At 42.3% G+C, this 24,186-nt stretch overlaps 2 protein-coding genes across 2 annotated transcripts; one reads left to right on the top strand and one right to left on the bottom strand.

The window, feature by feature from the left end:
- Window positions 1-1,307: 1,307 nt before the first annotated feature.
- On the bottom strand, window positions 1,308-1,692 carry LOC136128793 (histone H2B type 1-C/E/F/G/I-like). The gene has a single exon (XM_065884709.1). It carries the CDS (start codon window positions 1,690-1,692, stop codon window positions 1,312-1,314), a length of 381 nt encoding a protein of 126 aa, XP_065740781.1. The 3' UTR covers window positions 1,308-1,311.
- Window positions 1,693-2,027: 335 nt separating this feature from the next.
- LOC136128960 (histone H2A type 1-C) lies at window positions 2,028-2,420 on the top strand. The gene has a single exon (XM_065885012.1). It carries the CDS (start codon window positions 2,028-2,030, stop codon window positions 2,418-2,420), a length of 393 nt encoding a protein of 130 aa, XP_065741084.1.
- Window positions 2,421-24,186: the final 21,766 nt, after the last annotated feature.

Here is a 24,186-nt window from a genome sequence, read left to right as displayed (position 1 = left end):
AACAAAGGCAAACCAGAATTTATATGTGAGGAAAAGAGGGGAAGAGAAGGAGAAAACAAAAACAAAACAAAACCTTGTAGTCAGCCTGGGATAGTGAATGTTTGCACATTTTTGGGGTAAACTGATTAGTTGGCAGTGAGGAGAGGTTAGTCTGATTTGGATCATCAGTCCTTGCGCAGGCTCACTAGGGGTATAGAAAAAAATCCAATTTCAGTTGTTGAAGGACTTGGGAAACTTTATAGTTTGGCTGAAGAGCTTGTGTGATGAGTCTGTGCCATTGTCCTATATTTGCACTTCTACCTTAATTAAGCCAGGGCTGCACCTCATTTCTCAAGTAACTTCCAGGTTAGGCAGCCAGTAACTGTGGAGCCGTGTTCCAATGGACACCTGTCTAGCGCCAGACAGGCCTTAGTATTTTTCCCAGGATCAAAGAAAACCACATTTAGAATCACGGGGTCTTAATGTTAAGTAATCTAAATCACACTGTATCTTACCTCAAATCGTTAAACAACAACAAAAAAACCTGTTTTCCTTGTAACATAAATTTTATTCCTGTAGTCTCCCACTTTTTTACAGAGAAAGCAAAGTTTACTCCTAGGTGCTGAAAATGTGTTCTAGACTTGGATAAATTAAACGCAAAATGCGTTTCTTTCACCTTAAAATCTTCCCCTGGAACAAAGATTAAACTGCTTAAGGGAAGGTGGAACTTGCCAGCTCCCTCCCCCACCCCCCCTCCCCGCCGCGCGACTACCTGGTTTGGGAAGGTTCTCTCCTAGAGACTTTGTATGCCAAGTTCAATAGCCTCCTTTCTCTTCCCGCCTAGTTTCCCCGCCTTTCGGTGCCAGCCCTCGGTTCAACCTCCATGGAAACTTGCCAAGTTGCAAGCATCTCTTAAAGCAGTTCGTCAACCCCGACTGCGTATTACAAACCACCAGCCACTTACGCAGTTAATTTTCGTATTCAGATAGCTGTAGGTCAATTACAGTACATTGATCACTGGGACTCAAAAAATAGCTGACTTTATACTTGCGGTGACCCCCTAATTGCAACGGGTAATGGGTAACATTTGACACAACAATGCCAAAACCCAACAACCTGGCAGTGCTTTTAACAGCTTCACTTGTCATTCCTTAGACCCATTAATAGGACTTACAAATTTTTCTACCTTTGTCTTCTAATTAATGCACAGTACTTTTGGCCAAACTTCAACTTATAGAAAATAAGCAGCAGGTTACAACTCTCTTTGTGGACATGTGGGTGGCTCTTAAAAGAGCCTTTGGGATTAGGTGTAAAGACGCTTACTTGGCAAGTTTACTTGGAGCTGGTGTACTTGGTGACAGCCTTGGTGCCCTCAGACACAGCGTGCTTGGCCAGCTCCCCGGGCAGCAGCAGGCGCACGGCCGTTTGGATCTCCCTGGACGTGATGGTCGAGCGCTTGTTATAATGCGCCAGGCGCGACGCCTCGCCCGCAATGCGCTCGAAGATGTCGTTGACGAACGAGTTCATGATGCCCATGGCCTTGGACGAGATGCCGGTGTCCGGGTGGACCTGCTTCAGCACCTTGTACACGTACACGGAATAGCTCTCCTTGCGGCTGCGCTTGCGCTTCTTGCCATCTTTCTTCTGCGCCTTGGTCACTGCCTTCTTAGAGCCCTTCTTCGGGGCAGGAACGGACTTGGCTGACTCTGGCATTTTAAAACCTCAAAACACGAAAAATAAAATGAAAGTATAAAGAGGATTTCTGCTATTTATAGGGCCTTTATGCTAATGAAGGATGCAGACTGCGTCTTAGTTAATTGGAAGACAAACAGCAAGGCTGTCATCTATGGGCAGAACTATGTAAATGAGGTATGGAAATAAAGCTTTTCTATTGGCTACTTAGTTGAATCTTGGTACTAACCAATCAGACAATCGGATTTACTCCCCAGGAAATGCCTATAAAAGCAGCAGTGTTCTATCTGCTTTCAGACTTGGTTTGTTTTGATAAGTACTCTTTTTTTGTTTGTTTCTTTTCTGTTTATTTTGCGATGTCTGGACGTGGCAAGCAAGGTGGTAAGGCTCGGGCTAAAGCGAAGTCTCGCTCTTCGCGGGCGGGTCTCCAGTTTCCCGTGGGCCGAGTGCATCGCCTACTTCGTAAGGGCAACTACGCTGAGCGGGTCGGGGCTGGCGCGCCGGTGTATTTAGCGGCGGTATTGGAGTACTTGACGGCTGAGATACTGGAGTTGGCTGGTAATGCGGCGCGCGACAACAAGAAGACTCGCATCATCCCACGCCACCTGCAACTGGCCATCCGCAACGATGAGGAGCTTAACAAACTGTTGGGCCGCGTGACCATCGCTCAGGGCGGGGTCTTGCCGAACATCCAGGCGGTGCTGTTGCCTAAGAAGACCGAGAGCCATCACAAGGCCAAGGGCAAGTGATTTGACAGGGATTTGAGTTTCCGGAAGTGCTTTCAAACCCAAAGGCTCTTTTCAGAGCCCCCCACTATTTCAAAGGAAGAGCTAACACCACTTGGAATATTAAAGGAAAAGGAAGGTAAGTTAATTTTTATCCAAGATAACAAGAAGTGGAAGAAAAATCTCTCTAGATCTTTAGAAAAGGCTCTCATTGTTACTAGAAATCTGCCTCTCTGCAGAACGCGGTAAATCGGTTAAGGTCTAATGATCCACGAAGTGGTTAGGCATTTCAGACAGTCGAGTGATCTGCCTTTAGTCAGTAAAGCCTAAGCACGGTTTAACTGCAGGGGTGGATATACGGTGGTCTCAAATGAACATGCCGAGTGAAATGGCCAGAACCTCTTAGAAGCCTCGTTCTAGGCTGCAGACAACCCGTCTTTCCTAATCCCGCAAGGGAGTTAGACTCTCTGCTCCCGCTAACTTTCAACGTATCATCTGAAATTTACCACGTACTGAAAGGGGCTTTTGAAAAATTGATTACCTGGAGTTAACATAATGGTAGCTTAGAACAGACTGAATCTAGACTAATTGTGGCTTCTCCCCACATTTACAAATTGTGAGATTTGGGGCCAATTTCTAACCTGGTAGTTTTGTTGTATGTAAATTGGGGATAGAGTGATGGTGTTTCCATTGATTTTTTTTTTTTCTTTCGACAAACCGCTTAACACCTGTAACCTAGATTAGTGCCTGACATTCAACGAAGTATAGTTAATAGAGGTTCAAACGCCTAGGCCCCTAACGCAGCCCCAAAAGGGATAGAGTAGGGCTGCAGGCCTCCCTAAAATAGTTAACTACTAGGGATCTGGTAAGTTAGCTGCTCCAACCCAAAAGTGTCGATCTGGTACTGTGCAAAAATTCCTAGGATCCTATTTTCCGGGATTGAGTCTCATCAAGTAAACGTTTCTTACGCATGACTCAGTTTGTGCTTGGATGAGTAGGCAAGGAGCCTGAGTAGGCCAAAACTTGGGACCTGTGCGGCCCAGGGTAGACGCACCCTCATTCAAACATCTCTGGAGCTTCACTGAAGCATTTTGCGTGGCATCAGTTCTTTTGGAGCATTCAGATCCGAGTGTGTGGGGAAAGAGGATCTAAACAGAATCTGGTTCCCGTGAACGCACTTTTCTCATTCTCATGTTGGCAGACACTTTGCGGTCTTGAGGCAGCCTCCATCCCTCTCTTCCCCTCCTCCCGCGCATCCCCCTACCCCCCACCCCCGCCCCGGCCTTGAAACTACCAGCCAAAGAACCGGGGCTAGAGGGTCTGGGTGTTTGGTGAAGGCGGGAAAAGAAGTGAGCACCTTGATGGCCGCACGTTAGAATTTCCTTAATTTTTAAGGATAGCAGGAATGAAAATCAGTTTGGGGAAGGTCCGGCCTCACAGCATTTCAGGTAGGGGTCCACTGAGAGGACCGGGTTCTTTACGCCCAGTATTTCTTGTATGTTGGAGAACTTGGATCCTCAGGTTGCAATTGCTTTATATAAGCCTTGGGATACTTTTCATTGACTTTCCAGGTTGCCTTTGAACCCAGCTCCAACACTTAACTAGGTGGGTGACCTTGGGCTAGGTGCTTAACTTCTCCCAGCGTCCATTTCTTCCTGTATGCCTTTGCTTGTCTTGTGATGAAAAGAGTGGATTCAGCAGTGTGTGTTCTGAAATTAGAACGCGGGGTGCTCAAGTAATGGCCAACACTTAGTAAGCACTTACTGTGTGTCAACATGCTTCCAGCATATTAATTTAACCCAACAATCTTAGAGATAAGTACTATTCCTATCCCAATTTTAAAGATGAAGAGACAGGAAGACAGCATAAAAAACTTGTCTAAGCCCCAAGGTCAGGAAGTCAATACTTCTAACCACTGGCAATTTTATAACCAACTGCTCCCTAAGAGGTTGTCAGAATAATGAAAGGAGTAAAAATTCAATACATAATTGATTTAACTTTGCCCACATACCAGAATGTTACTAATTGTATCGTAAACTCTGTGAAAAATTTAAGAGAAGGAGGAGAGGTAATCTCCCTGGAATCTACATAAGGGAGGGAGGTAAATCCTGACAGTGTGCTAGCCACATATTTTTGTGTTAACCAATACACTTTTGATTTAGTATGTGACAAGTGAAACAAGGGGACAAGTGGGGAGATGGTTTAGTAAAGAACCAAAGGAAAAAAAAAAAAGGACCAAAGGACTTGATAAACTAATTTATTGTGGTAGGTGAAGAAAGGAGTTAGCGAGGACTTGAATTCTCCCCTCTGGGCTCCAATAACAAAACTTTGTTTTGGATTACTTAAGAGTGAATGATACATCGTGTTAATTTTGTGTGTTTCACTGAGACCTCCTTAAAGTCAAGGACCACATCTTGTTAAATTGTTGATAGTCAGCATAGACCCTGGCATACAATAAACACTTGATAATCGGACATTGAGTAAATGTTGAGCTGTGTCGGTGGCTGGGCCACATTGAGTAAATGTTGAGCTGAGTCAGTGGCTGGGCCATCAGGAAGTACTTTGTTCTAGAGGGTCAGTTTATTACCAGAGGAGACATTAATTACATGCCAGACTAAAGGCTGCTAATAATATCTTCTCTTACCAGTAGAAAATCCCTTCTGAAAAATCCAATTTGCATTGGCAACTTATTTTGGGAGCTTCAAAGAAACACAGAAGGTGCCAATTGATAACCTCTTACCTAAAAGGTACTGCTAAGAGGCTATTCCCTAAGCAGAGGACATTCCTCACAGCTCTGGCCTAGCTTCCCCTCTCCAACATAGTTCTTCACCTCCTACTTTGAAATGTCACTGTTTATATCCAAAAGCCCTAGTTAGCACTTGGGAAAATTCTCTAGTGGGCAATAAACTCTCAGTAGCTTTAGTTGGTTTCCAGCCCTTGAGTAGGTCTCCATCTACCATGCCTCAAGGGTCCTGGAGAGAACCATATAAATTGGGGCAAGTTGATGTGAATCGTAAACCCAGGGCTTCCAGTTACTGAAGACACCTGGCCACCAGGGACAAGATATGTATCAAAGGGATTTATTGAGATGTGAGGCTGAGACAGAATCATCATTCAATTATATAGCATATTCCGAACAACACAGATCACTTTGATATAGCATCGCCAAATAAAAAATCTTCTTTAAAATTTCCAAATAATCTGTGCAGCAATATCCTTTCCTTTACTCCATCCATTATCCATTCACATTCTATTTTTAAAATGTATCATTTGAACTCTTTTTTACAAGTGTGATACATTTTATAACCAGTTGTAAAAAAAAATTGTATATTTTAAGGTTAGAAGTAGGTTACCTTCTAGGGATTTGTCGCCTGTTGAGCCTGAATTATAATTATAAATGTAAATATTCCTGTGAAGTATAATGCATGTGGGTTACTAGGAAACATTAGGAATTTAATTGAGGAATCCCCGTACATACCAAAATTGAGAATAAGGGCTCACATGTAGCCCCAGTATTCTTCCCTCTCTATTTTATTTCAGTACCTTGATCTTGTAGCAAAATAAGATTAGCATCACCAGGAGATCTACCAAAAGGCAGATTATAGTCTATATTTATACCCATAAAACTGTATCATTAATAAGTAGACAAATTTATGAAAAAACTCAATAAGTATAATCATTATAACGCCAAAAGAATTTGGAACGTAACATGTATACTTTAAAATAAAACGAATTCTAGGACATGGAATTAATGTAGTCATATTGAAAAAAATATCAGAAATTCAATTAGATTACAGTTGTTAGCTAAGTTGTAGTTTAGGCAGGGTGATAGGACAAGCATCTGTTAAGACCTAGACTTACACGTGTTACTTATAATTGAGGTTCTTTCTGAAAGAAGCAAGTGTGCTAAGTTTCAGGGTCTCTGCTGTACGTTGCTTGTCTGCCAGTTGGAGCTTAAACTTTTACCACGTTCCTCACTCTCACAGCACCAGGCAGCAGCAGCTGAGCATGTCTATTCTTCCCTGTACTCAGTGATAGCCTGAGCTGAAAGTACAGGCCCTGACTTTACGCCATGACAAATTGCCCTTGCATTCAAAATCTATCTCAAAATGGCTCTATCTGAAAATGCTCTAAATTTTAGAACCTTGGAGCTCAGTACTAGCCCCTGTTTACTCTGTCTCCTTGATGATTTTTATCAGTACTGTAGTTTCAAAGTCTGTCTATATGCAATAAACTTCCAATTTTACATCTCCAGTCCTGCTGTCTTCCCTGAAATGCAAATGTGTGCATACAGATTTCTACTTGACACCTTCGCTTGAAGCCCTAACGGACCTCTCAACCTAAATACATTCAAGACACAAGAGTTACATTATGCTTCCTAAGCCTGTTATTCCCTCCAATCCTCCCCAGCTCAGTAAATGACATTACTGTAAGTCCATTTATTCGAGCGAAAATTCTAGGAATGAGCCTTGCTCCCTTTCCTTCATCTCCACAAATCCAAACTATCTGTAAGTCACTTCACCTATACCTTTAATACATATCTTAATTTATTTACCATACTCCTTACCATGACCTGAAGAGCCATCCATGACCACCCTGGCCTCTGCCCACCTCCCTGACTTCATCTCCATCTCCCTGTCCAGCTACACTGATCTCTCTTCCACCTGCCAAGGCCTTTGCTGCTTCAAGACATTTGTACTGTTGGTCTCTTTCTCTGCAGTGCCCATCCTCTGATTTTTCTTCTGGCGAGCGTGTTCTCAGCTCTTCTCCAGACAGGCCTATCTGAAATAGACCTACCCAGATGGATTAAAGAGCTAAGTATAAAATACAAATACTAGATGAAATTTTAGGGACACACTTTGTATAAATTCAGTTTTGTATGTGTGTATTTTGAGGGGGAGGTGTCATTATTAAGCCAGGCAGGAAACACAAATGCCATATAGGAAGGGACACAGACCACATAGGACAAAAATAAACTTAAGATGCAATATTCCATAAAAAGAGTAGAAAACAAGCAGTAAATTGGGATAAAGGATTTGTAAAACATTATACACAAAAGGTTAATGACTTTCATTTACAAGGAAGACCTGCAAGCTGCTAAGAAAAGGGCAAACAATAATAGAAAAAAATTACTGAACAGGATATTTTATACCTTTTATTAAATTCAAATAGTGCATATGAGAAAAAACAAACCAAAATACATAGAACTGTTCACCTTCCTAAAAGTTAGGTTATGCATCTCATAGCCACAAATGAATAGCATTTCCCACCTATGGATAGACAACCACTAAAACCAATAATACCTAGGATGCTGAGGATGAGGAAGGAGTGCCACAGTCATATTATCTTTTGAGAAAATTTCCTGGCAATATATATTAAAATTTATTAAGACACACTCAACCTTTCGTAATGCAAAGCAATATCAGATAGATAGATAGATAGATAGTAGAAACTAGGGAAGAGACGGTGTCTACCATCTAGAAATAAAAGCCCCATTATGTGAGGTTATATGAGGAGATCTTGTTAACCTGTGTAAACATGTGTGTAAAGTGTTAAAAGGAGCATGAATTAAGTTTGTAACTTCAAGAATAGAAAGTAAAATAAAAAAGCAATCTCCCGGGCTTCCCTGGTGGTGCAGTGGTTGAGACTCCACCTGCCGATGCAGGGGACACGGGTTCGTGCCCCGGTCCGGGAGATCCCGCATACTGCGGAGCGGCTGGGCCTGTGAGCCAGGGCCACTGAGCCTGCACGTCCCGAGCCTGTGCTCCGCAACGGGAGAGGCCACGACAGTGAGAGGCCCGCATACCGCAAAAAAAAATAAAAATAAAAAAAATAAGTAACCTCCCTCTGCTCACGTCTCACTCCAAGTTACTTTCTATCAATCATCTTGTTGAGATTCTTTAAAATACATTCTAAGATTTTATTTATCAGCTCCCTTGTTGTTTGCCTCTCCCCATTATACTCTCTGTTTCATGAAGTGAGACCTGGTCTGTGACATCCTAACATCTAACAGAAGGCCTGGGACTCAACTCGCTGGTGAATGAACCAGGGAATGGATATTGTAGCCCCAAAAGCCTTCTCAGAGCCCAGAAAGCACATGGTTATCTGAATTTCTGTGTAAAAATGCCCACTAACCATTGTTAATGCACTGCCTACTGCCCTATGCAGCTACCAGGACCGCAGTGAAATTTGGAAGTACCATATACACCATTTGTTTTCCACACTCTACCTTTTGCCAGGTTTCTGCACTAACCTCACCAGACTTAATGTTTCCTGATAAGTCTCAGTGACCCAGGAAGCTCAGTTTCCTTTAAGGGCCTGTCTTCTCTGCTGGCTGATACCATGTATAAAAGAATCCTCTTTAATACCCTACTGGGTCTGTGGTTACTAATGCTTGCTTAGAGTCATGGAAGGAAAAGGGTCACACAGCTGATGTGTGTGACCAAATCAATGCTGTTTCATCCCCTTACAATGCCTGCTCTGCACATAGGGCACCTTGGTGGCTTTTACAGTCTAATGCTGGATTATACAGTTTACACGATCATCTACAGGGTAAGTTTGTTGAAAAATTCTATCATACATCTCCACTCCCTGGCATGTCACATCCTCAGTAAATACTCAGAATGAATCCTCAGAATTAATGTGTTGGCAACAGAACTTATATCTGCACGGAAACGGAATAATCACTAAGCCGCAGGGATTTGTGAGTTTATTTCCGGGTGATGTATCTTTTTAGCTACCACTCGGTTTTAAATTCCAGTTGCTACATTTGGAGGGAGATACATGACTGGTACTTGAGCTACTTTGTCCAAGATAGACCACTGGCCACATGTGGCATTTTAAATTTAAATAAAATAATGAAATTAAAAATTCAGGTACTCAGTTGCACTAACAATATTTCAAGTTGCTGGTGGCTTCTACATTGGACAGATAGATGTAGAACATGTCTGTCAATGCAGAAAATTCTATTTGGTAGCACACCGGGCTAGGTACTTTTTGTCCCTCTGGGCTAACATGTTCAAGTGCACTTAACCAGCTCCCTCCAGTTAGCATCTGAGGATACAGTTGCCTGATAAAATATAGGATGCTCAGTTAAATTTGAATTTCAGTTAAGTGACAAGTAATTGTTTTAGTATAAGTATGCCCCCAAATATGGCATGAGACATGCTATAATTCAACAAAAGATGTTGTTTATCTGAAATTCAGATTTAACTAGGCATCTTGTATTTTTATTTGCCAAATCTGGCAACCCTATCTGAAGAGCGAAATTAGAGCATTTCCCGGGGAGGCTGGGTCCTCTTACCATGGGGAATGTGTATATGAGGAAATGAAAAGGGCTGATACACAGAATGAACCAAACTCATTATGAGGAAAGAGGTTTGTAAGTTTTTCTGCATATGTTGAGGAAGGTTAAGAAAGAAGTTCCCAAATACATTTACTTTGGTTTCTTCTCTCCCCTTAGGTTTCAAAAACTTCTCACTACAAAGAGATGCCTAGATCCAGAGTGTCTGTCAAACTCATCAATTCTCAGAAATAAATGGATTGGCATCTGTGTTCTGACATCATTGATTGATTCTGTACCTGCAAATTTTTTCCTATTAAAAACTTACTTGGGTTTCTTTCTTCGTGTGTACTGTGTGTCTTCAGGATAAAGAGAGTAAAAGGGAAGGGGTGGTAAATATTATTGTGGAGAAGCTCTCTTTAGTACAAAATGTACCTAATTTCTTGAATAAGTAATACATTCACAGGGTTCAACCAAATCAAAATAACAAGGTATATGTTGAGAATCCACTCCTCACTGGATTACCCCACTCTCCCTAGGTAACATTATTTTCCTTGTGTATTTGCCTATTGTTAATTCGTGCTGATGTGAGTCAAGAATGAACGCATGTTTTATCTCCCCCAGTTTTCATTCTTAAAAGATAGCAGACTGTATACACTTACTCTTTTCTATAACAGTATATCTTGGGAAACTTTCCAGATATGAACATAGGGGACATCCTGTACACTGTCTCATGGTATTGTACTGTGAATGCATCACAAGTACATCACAGTTCATGTAACCTGTCTCCTGTTGGTAGGCACATAAAGCAATTCCAGAATAACAAACCCTGATGTACAGCAAGATGGAAATTGTTCTCATATTCCTCTGGGATGGTGGAAAATGAACAGAAATTCAAGTCACTCTTGGCTTGGACTCAAGGTTCTTCTCCTTAAAAACTGTGGCTTGAGGCTTCCCTGGGGGCGCAGTGGTTGAGAGTCTGCCTGCCGATGCAGGGGACACGGGTTCGTGCCCCGGTCCGGGAAGATCCCACGTGCCGCGGAGCGGCTGGACCCGTGAGCCATGGCCGCTGAGCCTGCGCGTCCGGAGCCTGTGCTCCGCAACGGGAAAGGCCACAACAGTGAGAGGCCCGCGTACCGCAGAAAAGAAAACTGTGGCTTTGGCCAAGCTCATTTTGAACCCCAGTTTCTTCATCTGTAAAATGGAGGTAATACGTACCTTAATTAACTATGAAAATGAAAAAAAAATGTTTGGAATTCTAAAGAACAGCACAAACAAAATTATTTAATTTTTCAACACTACTTCTTTTGTGAGAGTTATATATAATAAATTGTAATAGGATCAGGCTCCCCAAATTCCAGCCTGGCATGAAAAAATGAAATATGGTACCAAGACAGAGGAAGATAGTTTCATTAATTACCTGGTTAAATGGCCATTTCCTCACGCAGGAGTTAGAAGGCACACCCTCCCAATCTGCCTGCCCCTTTGCCCCTTCTGCTCTTTCCTCTTAAGTCAAGGTCAGGTTTTAAGAATGTTTCTGCTACTCTAGTGTCTGTGTGTTGGGGACTGGGGGTCTGGATGGTCCACTGCTGTATTGTCAGCTCTCAGCTGGTGTCTGACATTGCCTGGCATGTACTAATCACTCAGGAAATAGCTGATAAATTCCTAAGGCTGGGTTGTAAGAAGGACACACCCAACTTAGTCTTAAAAAATACCTATATAAGTCTATACAAAGTGGTTTGTGTGTGTACACACATACATATACATATGCATGTACACACAGCACAGACATGCAGTGAAATATTCTGGAAAGACATGCGGATCTGGAATGAAAATACTTGGGTCTGTATTCCAGCTCTGCCATTTACCAAGTGTCTGACTGGGAGTGAGTCACCTGCCATCCCTGAAAAATCAGGCTTTTCATCTGTAAAATGGGATAATAGCACCTCCCAGAGTTTTGAAAAACCAGTCAAATGAGAGCACGTGAGAAAGCACTTTGTTCCTTGTAAAACCTAACATAAACACGTGCAAGCTTATATAAAGATAGAAGTAGAGATAGAAATGATCTCTCACCTGTTGATCCATTCACAAATGTGGGCAGTTGAAGAGGATGTTGGGATTCCCAAGTTGGGATTTGCCAGCTTCCACCTGCAGAGATTGAGGTGACTTAGGTTGTGATAAGCCAGACCACTGCCTGCTTCGGGCAGCCACTCCCCCATGGCCGGAGGAAGCTTCCAGAGGAGTGGGCCTGGCAGACATGTGGTGTTGAAATGGCAGTGGATGCACCCACTCACCTGCCACCAGATCTCTTCCATGTTCAGAAGCAGCAGCCCCAGTGGACTGGGTGGGCATTTCAAACTCAGCTGAACCACCTTTCCAAGAGCAGAGACTCCTAAGACAGGGATGCTCCAAACTGTGCCTACTCCATTTGGGGCTCAGCTTGACTCCCTGGATATGGAGAATCACCCCTACTGGGTACCTGTGCAACTTTGGCAGAGAAAAGAAATATGTGGAAGGCCATTAAGGAAAGGGGCCCTAGATACAGTGGCTCTTTGGGAGGAAAGAATAAAGGAAGGGGAGAACACAGAAGGAAACTTCGATTTCCTTTAGCTCAGTCCTTCAGGCTGTGGATGAAGAGACTGGGGCCCTGAGCAGCTGGTCTCTGTGTGGTCACAAAACAGACCAGTGGTTTGTGCACGTCACCCACAGAGTTATACTTCTGCCCTCGCTGTCTTCATCCTCTCAGGCCTCCACTGGAAAATCTACATGTCATTTTGAACCTTCCTTGCGTTCTATTCCGTGTTCAGGGTAACATCGGTAGCCTGGAATTGGCCATAGCGGGAGTATTTACACAACAAGAACTGGCTACAAATCAGTATTTGGGGAGTTTTCCTGGAGAATCAGTTGTTAAACGTTTACCAGCACACCACTACCTTAAACGTCCTTTGTTTCTACCCCATAAAGATACTCTCATACCTCTCACGACTCTGTCTCCGTCTCTCTCTCGTGCACACATGTTGCCTCACGCTATTGTGCTGTTTTCCTACCTAAAAGGGTTCTGTCTCACCTCCCAAATGAGCCCCATGTCTCTGGGCTGATTTAATTCCCACAGTCCTATGATCCACACCTATTGTGGATTCTTCTGCATTGTTTCCCATCTGCTGGGTTCTCATATCGACTTTCCAAATTTTATGAGGAACCCTGACACACTCTTCTCACACATCCTCACCTGCCTCACCCCTCACTTCCTTCAAGCTTTTGTTCAAATGTCACCTGCTCAGTGAGACCCTCCCTAGCCTTCCTCCTACTCCCAGAGGGGAGAGATGCCTGCTGGGAGGGTGGCCAAGGTCTGGTGGAGAGTGATGCTGGGAGTGTGGACTGTCAGTACAGCATGGCTAGGAATGCCATGAGCAAAGGCACTGCTAGGACACAAGCAGGGCTATTTAACCAGTGACCCCAGGGATTTCCTCTGGGTTGCCTGGCAGTGAACTGGGAACAATGGCTGCTTCTCTCCCTGTGGGAGAATCAGCCAATGTTCTCAGGTGCTGGGAGGCTGGTGCTCGCAGCTGAAACCCTCACAGAAAAGCTTTCTTCTCCTATTCAAGTCTGGTCTCATGCTTTCTCTATGAAAAGGAACAGCACAGGCACTGGGTCCCCTTCTGGAGCACAGCCCCTCTGTGCATCAGGCTGTCCCCTTCCCTGGCACGTGACTCAGAGCTGCAGGAGAGCAGGCACTGCGCATCTGCCGACTTCTGCCCACGAGTTCCAGCAGACACAACAGACACTGTGCCTGCCAACCAGACAAAAGCCCAAAGTACGAAGACCTGTTAGGAGGAGTTAATGACCTCTAGAGGAGGGAGTCGGTGGGAAGGAGTGGCTATAAACAGCTTTCATTATGGGCTGAGATCGAACTTTTTAATCATTATTCTAATCACCTTGTGTCTCATCTTCTCAAATGTTCTTCATGAACGCTACAAACCAACAGCTCTTTCTGAAATTTCTTATTTATCCCTTTGTATTCCTCCCCCACCCCACCCCCACCCCCGCCACCCTTCCTTTTGCCCAATGTTTTCCCGCTCTCTTTCCTCTCCATTTAGCATCAGCTATTTTTTAAGGAGCAATTTTTAAAAGTACCTTGTTTTCATACTAGGTGGTCAGTGTTGAAATACGTGGAGACTCTGCCACCGATGCACTCCGCGGATGCCCCAGTGGGACCCAGTCACTCAGGAACTACAGGCTCAGCTCGGGTTTCCGGTGCCGGTTCCGGCATCTGTGTTATGGAGCCACAGAACGGTCCTCTGGCTCCATCAGTAAGAACCACGCCACTCAGATCTCACCTGTGACTCAGAAGCTGTGCCTCAGAATCAGACAAATATTCCTTGTTATCCAAATTTACTGCTATCAAATCCAGAGTTGGGGGCTTCCCTGGTGGTGCAGTGGTTGAGAGTCCGCCTGCTGATGCAGGGAACGCGGGTTCGCGTCCCGGTACGGGAGGATCCCACATGTCGCGGAGCGGCTGGGCCCGTGAGCCATGGTCACTGAGCTTGCGGGTCCGGAGCCTGTGCTCCGCAACGGGAGAGGCCGCGACAGTGAGAGGCCCGCGTACCGCAAATAAATAAATAAACTAGAGTTGGATTGGGAGGAATGTTGTTCCTACCTCACTTCGTTAGATTGTAACGCTCACTCAAGCACTAACTCATTCTATTTAATCTTCATAATGTCATGAGGTAGGTGCTATTATTGTCCCATTTTGTAGATTGGGAGACCAAGGCACAGAGAGATTACCTAACTTGCCCAGGTCATGTACCTGGTAAAAAGGACGGATGGGGGAAGTGTGCAGGTGAGAATAAGACACACACAGGGAATCAGCTTCATAGTGTTATTGGGAAGGCAAAAGAGGTAATACAGGTAAAGACCTCAGAAGAGCGCCCAATCCGAAGGGTTAGTTGCTGTTTGCTGCTATTACCGTAAAAGTAATGATCTAGTGGTCTAGTAGCCCAAAGAGCTAAAAACTGCCTGTCTCTTTGGAGGCTTTGTTTGCTTTAATTTGGTTATTTGTTACACCAATTTTATATTGTTCTCTGGACTTTAGTCTTTAAGAAATACCCTGGGCTCGTCAACATGTTCCACCGGGGCCTCCCATTGGTGAAATCTACTGGAAGCCAGAGAGCAAGGGAGCCTGGGAAATGTAGTTTCCAGTGACAGCGGCTTCGGAGAGTAAACAGGCAAACGAGGGAAACTTTCAGAAATCCAAACAAATATTTCTGCAAATCTGATAACTGAGCATGAGACCTTGTATCTGCACTCAACCAGAGGTACACTTCTATCTTTAAGTGCAGAAAGGAGCAGAAATAAGGCCCTGCTCCTTTTTTTATTTTTTAGGTGAGTTATGATATTCTGTGAGAGAAAGAAGTGGGTATACAATTTTCAGAAAGCAAGAAGGCATTTGACTTTAAACAATTTACTCTTTTTATTTGTACTCAATCCAAATGAAGTGACTGCAACTTTGAGGGCTGGTTGTTTTGAGTTCTGGAACAGTGTGAAATAATGAAAATAAAAACACAGATGTGGCCATCCGTCAGACCCTGCTTTGCAACCCTACAATTGCAACCCTACAATGCGACCTTGAGCAAATTATTTTCCCTTTTCATCTTCAGTTTCCTTGTCTGGAAAATGGAGCCAATGATGATCACCCACCTCAGAGGATAGATGCAAAGATTAAGTGGGGATAATGTGCTTGGTACATAATAGACACTGAAAACCATGCCCTCTCTTCCCTTTATTTCCCCTTGTATGTCTTTGGCTTATCTCTGGATGTATCTGTTATCTATTGCTGCATCACAAATTATCCTCAAACTTAGCAGCTTCAGGATCTGAGCGTGGCTGAGCTGGGTTCTCTGGGTCTCTCACAAGGCTGCATTTAGGATGTGGCCAGGACTGCAATCATCTCAAAGCTCAATGTGGGACTGATCCACTTCCAAACCCGTGCACTTGGTTATTGGAGGGACTCAGTTCCTCAAGGGCTGTTTGTTAGACTGAAGTCCTCAAATCCTTGTTTCTTGTCATGTCGGTGGCTTACCGACTTTCTTCTGAGGAAATGAGCAAGTGAGAGAGTGCAAGTGGGGGCCCAATATAGAAGCTACAATCTTTTGTAAACTAATCTCAAAAATGACACACCATAGCTTTTGACATATTCTCTCTTTTTTTTTTAAGAGTCTGGCTTTTAAAATTTATTTATTTATTATTTTTGGCTGCGTTGGGTCTTCGTTGCTGCGCACGGGCTTTCTTTAGTTGCGGTGGCTACTCTTCCTTGTGGTGCTCGGGCTTCTCATTGCAGTGGCTTCATCTTGTTCCGGAGGACGGGCTCTAGGCGCGTGGGCTTTATTAGTTGCAGCACGCGGGCTCAAGCTGCTCCGTGGCATGTGGAATCTTCCAGATGCAGAGCTCGAACCTGTGTCCGCTGCATTGGCAGGCAGAGTCTTAACCACTGCACCACCAGGGAAGCTCCGACATATTCTCTTTGTTAGAAGCAAGTCACCAGGTGCAGCACACACTCAAGAAAAGGGGATAACTTAGGGATATGAACCCTCAGAGGCAGGGATCGTTTTGATTCTGTCAGAGGATCCCCACCACACTGGATATATCACAACCTGATTAAAAGAAGGTGAAACTGTCTTCTTGGTCCCGCGTCTTTAAAGATGGAAGTGTACCTCTGGTTGAGTTCAGATACAAGGACTCATGCTCAGGCATCAGATTCGCAGAAATATTTGAATTTCTGATTGTTTCTGTCATTTGCCTGTTTATTCTCTGAAGCTGCTGTATGTCACTGGAAACTACAATTCCCAGGCTCCCTTGCTCTCTGGCTTCCAGTAGATATGGCCAATGGGAGGCCCCAGTGAAACGTGTTGGTGAGACCAAGGTATTTCTGCCCTTCCTGCCTTTGCTTCCTGGGGTTTCTCCAGCCTCATTGGCACTCTTTGGCTCCAGTCCCACCAGATAGCTGGTCTCTTGGTGGTCTCCACTCCTGTCTTACCAGCCTGTGTTGTTCCAGCTTCACTGGAGACTGGATCTCCAGTTGGGGCTGGCCCCAACTCCTAAATGATAGCAGCATCTCTTTTTCCTTTGTCCTATCCCTTGGAGAAGTGGCAACTTCTTGCTGCTGCTTATCTTTGGTTACTCCTCATCTCTCTTTTGGTTTCTTAACTCTTTCATGATATGTTTCACTGATTACCTCTATTAAATTCATCCTATATAAAATCCCTGGAGCAGTTTTTAATACACTGACAATCAGTGGGACTGAACCCAACTGATAAACATTGGTCTTCCCTGAGCAACTCATGTACAGAGCAGTGTTTGCAGCAAAAGTTTTCTAAAGCATTTGTGATGCTAAATATCTGCCCTAGTCCTCATGCTGCTGGAAGTCCAGAGGGTGATTGCTTATTCAGGATGTAACTTCACCACTCTGGGCTTAAGTTTCCTATTTTACAAAGTGGGAGGCTTTGTGACATCTGTGGTCTCTTAAATCCCTGAATATTAGGGGCTGCAGAATTTCTCCACAGGGAAAGTTTAGGAACCATATTTTGGGAAGTGGGTGGAGGCACTTTATATAAGACCAAAATTGGGGTGAAGGGGAAGAAAAGAAAACAAACAAAAACCCAAAACCCTAAGTTGTCCGTGTCACAGAAGAGGGGGGTCACTGGTGGAGACTGTGGGGGAAGTTAATGAGGACCGTACTATGACTTCATAAACTAAGTATGTTGTCCTACAAATTGCTTCCTATTTCCTACTCCAGCCCCTGCTTTCTACCCCACCCCAAATCAAAGAATAGTGCTTAGAAATAAAGTTTCAGGGCTTCCATGGTGGTGCAGTGGTTAAGAATCCGCCTGCCAATGCAGGGAACACGGGTTCGAGCCCTGGTCCAGGAAGATCCCACATGTCACGGAGCAACTAAGCCTGTGCTCCACAACTACTGAGCCTGCACTCTAAACCCCGCGAGCCACAACTACTGAGTCCACCAGCCACAGCTACTGAGCCCACGTGCCACAACTACTGAAGCCCGGAGACCTAGAGTCCGTGCTCTGCAACAAGAGAAGCCACCGCAATGAGAAGCCCGCGCACCGCAACGAAGAGGAGCCCCCGCTCGCCGCAACTAGAGAAAGCCCGTGTGCAGCAACGAAGACCCAACGCAGCCGAAATAAATAAATAAATAAATAAAATCTATTAAAAAAAAAAAGAAATAAAGTTTCAAAACATGAGAATTAAAATTTTACTGTACTTGGTATAACAATAATTTATAAAGGCTGGCAGAATTCGTCACAGGAATAATCTTACAAGGTGGAGAGACAGTACAGGAAAGCTCTCTTAGTTTAAATCCTTGGGCAAGTTACTTAACATCTTTGGATGCAGTTCTGTCTTCTGGAAAATGGTGTAATAATAGCACCATTGTGCCAGTGACCTGTAATAATCCTTGTTATTACAAGGATTAAGTATTTGAAAAGTGCTTAGAACATACTGTATTTATTGGCATATTGTATTTACTCTATGGTAGACTTTATAAATATATTGCAATATTCTAAATTGTAACTGACTGTATTTGTACTGTAACTGATATAAATTATATTGGAGTATCATGGTTACTGTAAGTCTGGAGAATTCATATAAGAGCAACTGTGAGAAAACGGAGGTTGGTGATCACCTAGGAAAAGAAGAGTTTGTAGAATGGTAACTTGTTCAGTGTGTCTTTTCCACAAAACAAAACACTGTACACAGGTGTCCTCAGGGTGGAGGAGCTGATTGATTGGGTGACCACTGCTTGATAAAAATATCCCTTATTCGAACTATATGCTCAAAAAGCATCCTCTAATCTATATCTTGGTCTCCTGACCAGAAAGTATGTACACCTATGATACTTATTTTCAATATCAAGTGCATCTCTTATTATAAATTAATTAATGGCATTGCTTATTAACTCATTTCATGTGAATTTAGGTTTTTATAATCATAGTAATAGGCAATAGATAATATGTAATATGCAGGGTTGTTTACTATGTCTCAGTATTATAAGCACTTCAAAAATATTTTATCAAATCTCAGCATACTCCTAGTGAGTAGATAATAGCTGTATCCGTTAGATTTTGCTAAATTATATAACAAAAGCCCCCAAAATCTAAGTGGATGACAATGGCAAGGGTTATTTCAGGCTCACATCGCATTTTTTTATAGATCGGTTGTGGTTCTGCTCCACATTTTCTTCATGGAGGGACCTAGACTAAAGGAACATGACATGAAAAGATCTCATTGCTCCTCACGATTCTGCTGGAAAGTGAGTACACCTCACTTCTACTCACATTTGATCTGCCAAAGCAACTCCCATGGCAGTGGCTGATATCAAGTTGGTGTGGAAGTGTACTCCTCACAGAGGTAGGCATGTCATAAATCGATATTAGTGGGCAGGGATGTATAATTCTCCCAAAAAGGGCAGCAAAAAATTGGGAGTAAAAGTGAAATCTACGGCACTATCCTCATTCAAATTTTAGACATGAGAAACTTGAGGAATAGAGTTTAGTAAATTTCTTAAAGTTGCAAACCTAGTAAGTGATAAGATTGGGATCTGAAATAGAGCTGTTCATCTCCAGAACTGTGATAGCCAGACTCCAACATGGCCCTGGTCATTCTCATCCTCTGATGTGCACGCACATGTGCAGACTCCCAAACTAAATAGGACTGACCTATGGAACTAATAGAATATTGTGATTTCTGAAGTTATGTCATAAAGGATATTGTGACTTCTGTTTTGCGCTCTCTTGGATCACTCATTCTTAGGGAAGCCAGCTGTGATGGAGTGAGCTCTCAAGCAGCCCGATGAACAGGTACACATGCCAAGGAACTGAGGCGTTCTGCCAATAGCCAACACTGACTTGCCAGCCATGTGAGCCATATGAGACATCTGGGAATCGGATCTTCTATTCCCAGTCAAGTTTTCAGATGACTGCAGCCAGAGTAACATCTTGACTGCAATCTTATCAGAGATCCCAAGTCAAAACCACCCAGTTAAGTCACCCCCAAATTCCTGACCCATGGAAACTGTGTGAGATAATAAATGCTCATTATTATTTTAAACCACTAAATTCTGGGATAATTTGTTACACAGCAATGGATAACTATGCCAAACTGCCACCACCAGGTATGAATTAACAATATTGTGTAAGTGGATGGAACTTACATTTACAAACCAACAAATTCATATAATTTAGGGGGAACAGAGAGGGAAATGTAAAGGGATGCTGCGGGAATAATAGGAAGTAGGATAGACAAAGAGAAAAGTCAAGAACAGAGAAAATATACACAGGCTCAAATGCAATCTATTCTTGTTCATCGAACCATCTCTTTTGAAGACACCAGCAACATCTTTGAATAAATAGATGTTGAAGAGATTGATTAGGAAAATGATTATGAGTTCAATAGTAAGGTTAATGGAAAGGTAGTTAATATCTCTGAAGTCATTCTTTCTCACAGGGTCCAGTTACTAGACAGAAGATAATACTTCTCAAGCTCTTGCCAGAATTAAGGGATCTGTGTTTTGACTCTTAAGAGTATGTATGTAGACACTTATGTTTTATATTCTTAAGCTCTTCTGGGCCAGGAAAAGATACCCAATCCTCCATCCCATCCCCAGATCTAAACTACTCTCCACCTGCTCCTTCTGCAAGGACCCTTCCTTCTTCCAGATGCCACAGAATTCCCTTCCTGACAGCCCAGGGGACAAATCACTAACCTCTCTCAGGCTTTCATTTTGAAACAATAATGGGTTCTTGGAGTTTCCATATACTTCAACATCCAAATTAAGTTTAGAATCATTTATTAGATTCACTCTTTTCATGTTTTTTTGTTTCGGTTTTATTGATTTATTTAGACTTAGGCCAGTGAACAATTTAACTCTGAGTTTAGAGCGTAAAATGTGCGTGAGCTTGTGTATAGTGCAAAATACATAAGATATCGAAATATATACATACTCTGCAAGATATAAAGATAAAGAGATTAAGATCACCTCTTAAACTATACCATCAATCTGCTGATGAAGACTATTATTTATTAAATCAATTTATTTGGTTGTGATAAGAAATCAATAGATTTCTCTATTGAAATTAAAGAGAAAAGAGGAGAGGGAAGAGATGAGAAGAAGAAATAGCAGAGCAAATTGCATTGAAAAGGAATATCTATTACTTCCTCAAAATTTTGTTTCGGTAAGGGCAAGCATGAGTGCATGTGAGTGTGAGCGTACGATGTAAAATGTGTTTCTTAGTGTAGGTTACAGTCAAAAAGAGTTCTTAAAAAAATAAATAACTGGCCAGCTAGTGAACATTTGAAAATAAACTGAAACCATTACTGTTTAGGCTACAAAGCACCCAACACTTATTGGCTTAAAACAACTATTTTATTATACCCATAGATTCTTCAAATCAGGATTTCTGATAGAGCAGAGTGGAGTTGGCTTGTCTCTTTACCATGAGGTTTGGGATTTCACCCGAAAAGACTTGACCACTGGAAGCTGGAATCAGCTGGAGACTCCTTCTCTCACATTGCTGGTCCTTGTATTAGGATGGTTCAAAAACTGCTATGACTAACCAGAGTGCCCAAACGTGGTCTCCACAGGCAGCTTGACTTTCTCATAACGTGGTCTCAGAACTACCGAAATTCTTATGAGATAGATAGTTCAGAAACAGAAGCGTAAGTGTTCCAGCAAATAAGGCAGAAGCACCATTGTTTTTTAAGACCTAGCAGTGGAGGTCACACAGCCTCCCTTCCTTCACATTCTATTGGTGCAAGCTGTCACAAGGTCACTCAGATTCAAGGGGACCAGAATTAGACTTGATGGGGGAGTGACAAGACACATTGGAGAAGGGAATGTGGGTCAGGAGAAACCGTTTTTGAGAAGCTAAATTTGCCATATTATATAACCACGAGAATGTCCAGACTAGATAAGTATGTCCAGACTAGATAAGTAAATACATTGGGCCACATGTATAAAAGAAATATTAAACTGCAGTGCAAATCACCAAACTAGAGCTCTCAGCACCAGTATAATACAGAGGGATGGATCTTGTTCAGGGAAAAAAAAAAAGACATGAAAGATTAAATACATTGTGATTTTGCACATATACATAACAAAATCAGGCCAAACTAAAGCATTGTTTATGGATACACAGATAAATGATGAATCTGTAAATGAAAAAACACGTATATAATTTCTGTGAAAGTCCAGATAAAGAGCAGAAAGAGGAGACAGATAGTACCTGAATGTCTGAGAAACTCAGCACCCATATTTTTCTTAATAAGCTTCATCATATTTTAAAGAGAAACATGTTGTTTGCTAATAATAAAGTAATTGTGCATATGGTAGAAGCTTTGAAAAACTATTGAAGTTTGGACACAAGAATAAAAATCACCTACATTTCCGCCACTTTGGCAAACCTATGTCATATTTAGGTATATTTCCCCCTTCTATGAAAAGTGGTATAACACGGTGAGATATGAAGAGAAACTTTTTTTTTAGGAAATTTTTATTTTGAACTAATTTTATATTTACAAGAAAGTTGCAAAAACAGTACAAAAAGTTTCTTTATATCCCTCAACTGGCTTCCCCTAATGTTAATGTCTTCCATAATCATTGTACACTTATGGAGAACAAGAAATGGATGTTGGTGCAATATTGTTAACTAAACTTTATTTATTTTTCAATTCTTTTTTAAAATTTAATTCAAGGGGCTTCCCTGGTGGCGCAGTGGTTGAGAGTCTGCCTGCCAACTCAGGGAATACAGGTTCGTGCCCTGGTCTGGGAAGATCCCACATGCCGCGGAGCGACTGGGCCCGTGAGCCACAATTACTGAGCCTGCGCATCTGGAGCCTGTGCTCCGCAACAAGAGAGGCCGCGATAGTGAGAGGCCCGCGCATCGCGATGAAGAGTGGCCTCCGCTTGCCACAACTAGAGAAAGCCCTCGCAAAGAAACGAAGACCCAACACAGTCATAAATAAATAAATTTTTTTAAAAATTTAATTCTATTTTTTTTATACAGCAGGTTCTTATTAGTTATGTATCTTATACATATTAGTGTATATATGTCAATCCCAATCTCCCAGTTCATCCCACCACCACCGACCCACCCCATCCCCACCCCCATGTTAACTAAACTTTAGACTTTATTCAAATTTCATAAACTTTTCCACCAAGTCCTTTCTCTTTTCCAGGATCTTATTCAGGATCGCACATTGATTTTACTTAATGCTTTTCCTTAGTCTCCTCCAGTCTGTAACAATTCCTTAGTCTGTCTTTCCTTTCATGGCCTTCACATTTTTGGAGTATTGATCAGTTATTTTTTTAAATGTTCCTTGGGTGGAATTTGTCTGATGTTTTCTCATCCCTGGAATGAATTTATGCATTTTGTCAGGAAATAGCACAAAAACGATGAAGTATCCTTCTCAATGCAAGGAGTTCATGATGTTGATATGTCTTACTATTTGTGGGGTTTACCCTGCTCACTTAGTTAAGGTGGTGTCTGTGTTTCTCCACTGTAAATTCATTACCTTTCTCTTTGTGGTAGATAGATATCTTGGGGAAGATACTTTGAGACTATGCAAATCCTGATTGTCCTTCAAATTTCACTCAGTGATTTTAGTATCCACCTGTGGATTTCATCTGCAACAAGGAAAAGTTGTCCATTTTCCTTATGTATGTATATTTATTTACGGATATATATTTTATCTATGAGTTAAAATCCAGTATTATCAATTTGTATTTTGTTGCTCAAATGGTACCAGCTTTAGCAATTAGTAGCTCCTTGAGAGTGGCTTGCGTGGTGTTTCAACAAATTTTCATTTTATTTTAAGCATCTTCCTTTTCTGGCACCACAAGATGTTCCAGGCTCACCCTGTATTATCCCTGCTCCAGTCTTGGGGCCAATCACTTCTCCAGGTGGCCCTGGTTCCTTTGATTAGAGAATGATGCTTAAAAACCAAAGATTGTCTTCCAGGTGTGCTAATTGCTACTAGGGTGTCACTGCTTTTAGGTCCACTCCGCTGACAGAGCAAGGAAGTATATTTGTATGTTAACCCAATCACATACACACACTTCTAGGTGTCTATATCTATTAAACTGGAGATGTATTGTAAAATATGAGTTTATATTAATACTTCTGATTCTAATCCAGCACAAGTTTCATTTTAGCCAAATACTTCTTTTTGCACTAGTGAGAACACTGAATCTCATTTTCTACACTGTGTTTACTTCTTTGTTCAATTCTAAACACATAAGTCGTTTCAGAATTGTTAGCCCATAACATAACCCTGAGAAAAACACTTTTATTAGATTACAACCTTTATGTGTAGTTGCTTTTGTCTTTAGCCTTATAGTATCCAATCAAGATACTGTTTTCTACAGTTACTTAAGTTAATTTTTATCTTCCCCAATCCCTTTAGTGTTATTATGTAATAACTGTAACTTAATATAGTTTG

Source organism: Phocoena phocoena, chromosome 10 (genome assembly GCF_963924675.1).
Source record: "Phocoena phocoena chromosome 10, mPhoPho1.1, whole genome shotgun sequence".
Taxonomy (NCBI): Eukaryota; Metazoa; Chordata; class Mammalia; order Artiodactyla; family Phocoenidae; genus Phocoena; species Phocoena phocoena.
The sequence above is the reverse complement of the archived record's forward strand: the minus strand, read 5'-3'. Positions and strand labels throughout refer to the sequence as shown.